The sequence below is a fragment of the Octodon degus genome, unplaced genomic scaffold (genome assembly GCF_000260255.1).
Source record: "Octodon degus isolate 3935 unplaced genomic scaffold, OctDeg1.0 scaffold00010, whole genome shotgun sequence".
Lineage (NCBI taxonomy): Eukaryota > Metazoa > Chordata > Mammalia > Rodentia > Octodontidae > Octodon > Octodon degus.
In genome coordinates this window covers 5239103-5247444 of record NW_004524586.1, presented here as the reverse complement: position 1 = coordinate 5247444, position 8342 = coordinate 5239103, and the positions used below count along the sequence as shown (strand labels likewise).

The window sequence follows — 8342 nt, the reverse complement described above, 5'->3', positions numbered from 1 at the left end:
ACGGTGACAGTTGCGCAACGGCATAAGTGGGCTTCAGACTTAGGACCTGCCACACTTAAGGTTTAAGACAGCAAAATTAATGTGTGTATTTTACAATACAAAATATTCGAAAAAATATAAAACCGGACATGGTGGCACACCCCTGTAATCCCAGCACTTTGGAGGCTGAGGCAGGAGGATCACGGCAAGTTTCAGACCAGCCTGGGCTAAAAAGTGAGCTCAAGGCCAGCCTGAATGGCATAAAGAGACCCTGTTTCAGAAAGATAAAAAAGAAAAAAAAATATATATAGCTCTGATAAAGTATGAATTTGTCCTTGATATACGTAAATTTGGTCAGGTCAGACAAATTAACATGCTTCTACTGGCTTGTAGAAACTGGCGATAGGCTGAGGATAAAGCTCAATGGAAGAACACCTGGCTGCCTAGCACAAGGTCCTGCGTTCAATTCCCAGTAACAAAAAAAATTACCCTTAACAATAGAAACTGGTGACAGAAACAGATCGATGATAAAACTGTCTCTAATAAAAATTAATAAAAGGCCTATCAATGGACCAAATATGGTTAGTTGCTTAAATATGAACACTGCCCAAATTAAATATGAATTAATACTATTCATAAAATTAACAAATATTGTAATAATCAACAAACTTACAGACAGTGATAGAAACTACCAGTGATAGAGACTGGGTGTGGTGGTGCAAACCTTTTGCAAGTTCAAAATCAGCCTGGGCTACATAAAAAGCTCAAGGCTCTCAAAAACCAAAAAATGTATTTTATTAAATTAAAGGAAATTTATATTTATGAATATTTCATCAATAATAAATTCTTTAATTTTTTTTTTTTTTTTTTTGCGGAACCAGGGATTGAACTCAGGTCCTTGCGCTTGCCAGGGAAGCACTTATTCCACTGAGCCATCTCCTTGGCCCCTAAATTCTCTAAATTTTGACATAGAAATTTTACAAATGTCTCACTGCTTATATAATACAGTATGCATTTACAACTGCTATATTATAAATTAGTTGTATTACCTTTTTTTTTTTTTTTGCGGAACCGGGGATTGAACTCAGATCCTTGTGCTTGCCAGGGAAGCACTTATTCTACTGAGCTATCTCCCAGCCCCAATGAGCTATCTCCCCAGCCCCTGTATTACCATATTTTATACCATTTTAATGCTTTCCTTAAGGAACTATAATATGATGACATTTGCACTGCTAAATCAATGCCTTTCTTTTTTATTTTTCTTGCGGTATCAAGGATCAAACTAGGGACCTTGTACTTGCCAGGCAGGTGCTTAAGCCACTGAGCTAGCTCCCCAGCCCTCTTTGTATTATTTTAATCAAAGATACCCTGAGAAGTGCTACAAACTGCCCAATGGTCATGATGTGTCACTGTTGATTTATTTATTTATTTATTTATTTATTTATTCTTTTTTTGTATTTTAGGGAAGGGTCTACAGGGTGTTCTGGGTCTCACTACTAGATTGGACTCACAGTGATCTGCCTGCTTACAGCCTCCCAAGAGCTGGGATTACAGGTGCACGCCACCACACTCAGTCTCTATCATTGGTAGTTTAAATCAACAGGAATAATCAAATTCAAATCAGAGCTGCCCACCAGCAAGACATATGAATTAGGTTGTGAACATGTTAAAATTGCATCAGAGAATTTTATTTAATCAATGATTTACATATCTATCTCAAAAAGTTAGAAACAGACAAAACTATCCTGCGATAGATCTCGATGCTGTAAGAATGGCTAGAGGTAAGAATAAGCAAGCTCTTCGTTATGTTTTGGAAGAGCCAGGTATCTTCTACCTGTGACCAGAAAAGAGACTAAAATGAAATGTAAATATTGTCCCAGGCCTCGCCATCACTGCTAACTACACATGAAGTGTCTGGCAAAGCGTATCCTAGAGCTCTCTCTGTGTTCTCTGACATTCTCCCTAAATGTGCAGGATCCCTCCAGCACAGGAAGGTATCCACCCTGACAAGGCATCTGACTCCCAACTCCTGCATGCCTGCAGGTCTTCCCCATGCCTCCCAGTCTGGCACAGCGTTCAGGATAATCCACAGCTACTCACCGGTGTTGCGGATAATATAATCCAATACTACCAATCGCTCAAACTGTAGCAGTAGTTGCCTGTTGGTGTTCTCAGGGAGAGGTTCTGCTTCAAAACGCCGCAGCCAATAGTCTGCATCTTTATAGCCCTCAACAAAGAGCTGGAATGAACCAACCTGCAACCAAGAAGGAACAAAAGCATTTCCCTACAGTTCAAATCCAAAGCTCCTAGGAATTAGGGACTCGGTAAAGGGAACACAGGACAGACTGTCCGTGTGTCTATCTTCAAGTCTGCAGTCAGCCTGTTTTTCTACTTGAACAACTGTCATTGTATTTCAGCATCTCTGATAAACTACATAAGTATAATCAATACCTTTGGAGGTAGCCCAATGCGGTTAAATCGCTGCCCAACTTTTGGCACTTTCTCTAGTGCGAGCCGCTTGCCCCTGGACTTCACTCGGTCAATGGCACTGTAATTGAAGGTTTCGCTGGCTAGGTATACCACCTGCAGGGGAAAGAGAAAAGATACTCAGGTTAAAGTTTAGGAAACAGATCACTATGGGAGATAATAACCAGAAATTCACCAATACTGCTCCTTTTCCAAGACACAGAGAAAGAATACACTTCTCACTCAGCCCTCCTAGCAACTAGGTTAGGGAATACGGGTAGTTCAGGAAAATGGAATGATGACAAAGTGAGGTGTGTCCATCACTTCCAGGCCTGGCCTCTAAAGTCTACATGATCCTTAGTTCATATTTCCCAGTATGTACAGCTAGAAATGAGAAGCTTTGAGACAGAAAAGTCACACCATCAAAGGATATCAGATCCCTTGTCACTACACGAGCAGCTACATAGACTTGCACAAAAAATCAGCTCCTACTAAATACAGGAAGCCTCTGAGATTCAGAGGATACAGCAGCTAGTGGGAGTCACCTGGACTGACAATCACCTCCAGGGTTAGGAGAGGCCAAAGGCCTATTTCCTTCCAGAGAGAAACAAATTGCAATTTACATTATATCCCTTTGTTTCTTTTGTACTTTGTAAAATTATTCATATTAAAACCTCATAAATATTAAAATCAGGGCCGGCCAAATAGCTCAGCGGATTAAAGTGCCTGCAAGCAAGCGCAGGCAGGGGCCAGGGACTCAATCCCTGGGCCTGCGTGCTGGCCCCACCCACTGAGAAGGCAACTGAGACTGGGCGTGGTGGCACTTGCATGTTAATCCCAGCTCTTGGGAGCCTGTAAACAGGCAGATCACTCTGAGTCCAATCTAGCAGTAAGACCCTGAACACCCTGTAGACCTTTCCCTAAAATACAAAAAAAACACACACACATACACCTTAAAATTGGTTTTTGCTTCTAATGGGCTTCCATATTCATGCAGAAACTTTATCTAGAATCTTACACAAGAAACTAGTAACAGCAAACGCCTCTGAGGAAGGAAACTGGGTAGGAAACCGAGGAAGGAAACTTATCACAGGAAAAGAACCTACATTATTTTTTTCTGTTGACTCTTTTGTGCCTTCTGATTTTCCCACTAAATATACACACTGTCTATTTTTAAAAATTGTAGGGCCAGGAAAATAGCTCAATGGTCTAAGCACCTGCAGTGCCACGTGCCGCGCCAGCCCGGCACCCCAGGCATGCCATGCCAGCCACCAAAACTGGGCGGTAGCACAAGGCTGTAATCTCCACACCGGGGAGGCTGAAACAGGAGGGTCACTACAAGTCTAAGCTGCACAGCCAATACATAAATAAATAAAAGATTAAAGAAAAATAAAAAGATTGCAATGGTCATTAATATTACATTTGATTGTCAAACTGCGGTGACACCACGTAATCCATATCTGCATCTAGACTCACAAACCAGTTTGTCTTCTGATGGTCCATTCCTATACCTGCATTCTTTCTTAAAACTAATGAGATTTGGAAGATCTGGAAGAGAACATCTCACCCACATCCCAGCACCTAACGTGTCTGGCACATGCTCACTAAATAGTAAGTGAATAAATGAAAGAATAAATGAGTTATGAGTCTCTCTCAGAGCTGACATCAAGTAGGTTTTAGCATATAAATACCTTACATTAAATTTATAAGAAAATCCCTGCCTGTAATCCCAGCACTTGGGAGGCTGAGGCAGGGGGATTGCTGTGAGTTCAATGCCAGCCTGTGCTACAAAGTGAGCGCAAGGCCAGCCTGAACTGCATAGCAAGACCCTGTCTCCAAAAAAATAAATAAATAAATAAAAAGAAAAAGAAAATTCCCTTCCTAAGCCTTACAAAAGCTATTACAAATAACTATTTCTCACAAACATTAAAGACAAAATAATTCCTTCCCATCTCTCCTTTCTTGTATCCATCCAGTGCGAGCAGAGTTCCTAAAAATAAATGGGCATGGTTTTGTGGCTCGTGCACCCTAACTTACAGATCAGGATACTCTGGCACAGGAATCAGGGAAAAGGGGCTTTCCCAAGGCCAGTCCTTCCATTTTAACTGTGAAACCCCAAGCCAGGAACCATCTTTTTCTTCTTATCAGATTAATTTGTGATTATTCTTCCCAATGATCCACTTTTTCCCTGCAACTAATGAAATTATCAAAACCTGAAACTTGGGGCCGGGGAGATGGCTCAGTGGAATAAGCGCTTCCCTGGCAAGCACAAGGGCCCGAGTTCAATCCCCGGTTCTGGAAAAAGAAAGAAAAAAAAAACCTGAGACTATCATAATCTCAGAGGAACGGAGAGCAAAAGCATCAGTGAGTGAGAATTAGAATCTTACTGTGTGGAGCTCCACTGAAAAGTGAGCCTAGTTCCACAGTGACATACAGTCAGATCGACTGGGTAGATTCCTACACACAGAAGGGTGGGGGACGGAATAAGGGGAGACTTCTCTCACTTTCCCCGGCAGCAAAATTCTGTCTCATCTCCGTTTCACAGAGGATAGTGTTTTTGGTATTGCTGATTTTCTGACGCAAATGATCTTCAGGCCTCATTAAGATTCCCTAATAGGGAAAGAAGACCAGAGACAGGGAAGAAAAGGATGTGGAGGTGACACTAAAGATCAATCAGAACAGCCCAGAAAAATATCACATCTTAATATTTATGGTGTATTTACTTTGTGCCAGGCACAAGGGTATGTGCTTTATAAGGATTATCTTGCATAAGCATAATAGCCACTCAACAAAGTCGTAACTATTTAGGTCCCTATTTTTACAGTAAGAAAACTGTGTGGGTGGGGGGTAACTGACTTGCCCAACGGTCACACAAATAAAAAGCTGCAAGTGAGGTGGGAGTCACATGCCTGTAATCCCAGCAGTCTGGGAGGCTGATGCAAGAAGATCACAAGTTTGAACACAGCCTAAGCAACTAGCAAGACCCAGTTTCAAAATTAAAAGGGTTAGGGGTGTAGTTCGGTGCAAAGGACCTGGGTTCAATTCCCAGTACAGCCCCCTCCAAAAGAAAAGACAGTCACAGAGCTAGAATTTAAACTTGCTTTCTGATCTTTAGCCACTGCACTCCAAAAGCGGTGACAGCAGGTAGAGGGCCGGTGACAGCAGGTAGAGGGCCGGGGGCACTTTGCTATCTGCCTTGCAAAGGCAGGAAATCACAGAGTGATGAGTAAGGAATACTTAAGGAGCTTCTAGAGTCTAGGAAAGGCCCAGTGGGAGGATTTCAGGTTAGACAGGAGGCTTAGGAGCATTAAGTATAGCATAAGACAGCCAAAGTGTGCTGTTTATCCACACAGAGATGAAAAAAGCATAAAGGGAGGGAAAGAGCTACACAAAGCCACACAGTGACTTAGCTGTCAAATGGGAACTACAGACCTGGCCCAACTTTTTCTCCACAGACCTGAATTTGGGGGCTCTTTGGTACTGTTTCTCATAATACAATGTGCACTCTCTAAGTCAGCTGGTACTTATTACTTATTATAGATAATAAGTGCTTTACTGGGTATTGCGAATGGGAGAAGCCTAGCTCATGAAGTGGTCCCTGACCACTAGAAACTTACCAGCTAGTTGGGCTTACTATTTACAGTTTAGTGACCAAAGTGCAAATGGAGTCAGTCATATTTTCTTCTAAAATACCCTATGAAAACCAAATCAAGTTTGAAGGGACATTCCTGTCTGATCAACCTCTGTCCTCTGACTCTGAACCTGTGAAGAAAACCTCAAACAGGAGTTTTTCCATTTAGAGGAAAGGGCTATTGGATAGACTTCAACAAGTCTAAGCACTGCTCCAGTAATTATATGCAGGGGCCGGGGAGATGGCTCTGTAGAATAAGCGCTTCCCTGGCAAGCGCAAGGGTCTGAGTTCAATCCCCAGTTCCACACACAAAAAAAGTAATTATATGCAAAATACTGATTACAAATATGAATAATTTTTCTGAGAACAGTACCTAAAGCTTTCACTAGATTCTCCAAGAGGGTTAAGACTCAAAACTATGAAGATGCTTCTGCAGCCTTGGGGAATCAGATCAAAGCTCCATGTACGCTGTTTCTAAATCCCAGGTAGCTACACAGTATATGATGGTTTGTTCTTAAGTGTTTGTATGCTGTCCAGCAGCTTTTCCTCTCCTAACTCTTGGAGAGTTAACTCATGGAGCACCCTACAGTACAGAGATTCTTAAACTGGTATCAGTAAACTTGAAGTTATATGCAATCCATTATCTATATTCAGATATGTTTAGTAGAGAAGTGGTCCGAACCCTTCAGCAGAACCTCAATTAAATCTGTAACACATATAAAATACGTATAAATCCATTCTATGTGTGAATTTGTGTGTATTATGCAAAAATAGCTAAGTTTCTAACCAATTTGGGGTTAGAAAGTCCATGTGTACTGGATATCTGTGAATGAACTTTTGTGTAAAACCTGTATGTGTATTTTTCTCAAGATAACCCTCATCAGATGACCAAATCATAAGTCTACTCCTGTCACCCTCCCTGCAAAAGATTGAGAACCTTAGACTTACACACACTCACACATACACACACACACACAACACACACACACACACACACACACACACACACACTGAATCCAAAGTCCCAATAATAGGTCTCAGGTTTCAGGAAAACTTCAGCCAGGCATTTCCCGGGAAATGGGTCACTGACCTTTGTACGGGGTACAATGTTGAGTTCCAGTTTTTGGTCCACCAGGCTGGCTCCTGCCTCTGAGAGATAGCCCTGGTTGAGGACAAGGCAGTCACGGCCAAAGCAGCAGGGACAGCACAATTTCTGCAGCCACTTGGTCCACTTAGGATTAAGGTGCCCATATGGCTCTTCATTCTTGGGTTTGAAGACAGCGATGATCCTCTAGACACATGAAAAGGAGAATATCAGAGGTGAGCTGAGGGGTTAAAAATATAGCTTTGTGGTAGATTACATGTGTAGACCACACAAGGCCCTTGTTCAATCCCTGGCACCAAAAAAATTTTAAAAGGTGAGATGATTAAAGTGGCCACAGACCAAATCAGCAGAATCTAGAAGGAAATGAGAGGTACAGGCCAACTATCCTACCAGCTCATGGGGCCAGCTGGGACCCGCTGCAGAAAGAGCTGAGGGCTGAAGAGGGGCCCCTCCTCTTCATTCTCTCCTGGCACTATGCTCTTTGCTCCCCCTCTTCCCTCACGTAAGCACGTAACCTCTAACTTGTGCTTCAAACAAAGTACACAGATTTGTACTCTTTAAGAACAAGATCCAGAAGCCAACCCAGTAGCACGTCCTGAGTCTCGGGCAGCAATCTTACGCCACCACAGCATTACTTCTTGCCTTCCCAGAAACGTTATAACATTGTACTGCGTATCAAGAGCTCCAAAGTCACCTCTGCCTTAAAAAGCGAGCAATTCGCTTACAGATCTTTGCGTGCATCCCTGCCCCATCTATCCTGTCTTTATACAGTCTGCCAAAAACTTGACATCGCTAAACTCTAACTGTCAAGGTTTATATATACACACTGTTAAAATTATGTAAATCCAGCACACCTGTAATTCCAGCACTTTCGGAGGCTAAGACAGGAAAATCACAAGTTTGATCCATGCCTGACTTATCAAGGCCCTGTCTCAAAATTAAAAAATAAAAGATGGGAAACGTAGCTCAGTGTAAAGGCCTTGGGTTAAATCCCCAATATAAGGGGAGGAAGGTCTCAAAAAAAGCAGCAACTAGAGACTGGCGTGGTGGTGCGCCTGGAATCCCAGCTCTTGGGAGGCTGTGAACAGGTGAATCGCTACAAGTGCAATCTAGTAGTGAGACCCGAAACACCCTGTAGACCCTTCCCTAAAATACAAAAAA

The 8342-nt window shown here is 42.3% G+C and overlaps 1 protein-coding gene across 1 annotated transcript in view; it reads right to left on the bottom strand.

Annotated features, from left to right (window-relative positions):
* The window catches only part of Pi4k2a (phosphatidylinositol 4-kinase type 2 alpha), a 38508-nt gene that overhangs the window by 19350 nt on the left and 10816 nt on the right, over positions 1 to 8342 (bottom strand). The window contains exons 2-4 of the mRNA XM_004625519.3: positions 7167 to 7367; positions 2431 to 2562; positions 2080 to 2233 (exon numbers count right to left, since the gene is read on the bottom strand). Coding sequence (XP_004625576.1) covers positions 2080 to 2233; positions 2431 to 2562; positions 7167 to 7367 — 487 coding nt within the window. The remainder of the gene's footprint in view (positions 1 to 2079; positions 2234 to 2430; positions 2563 to 7166; positions 7368 to 8342) is intronic.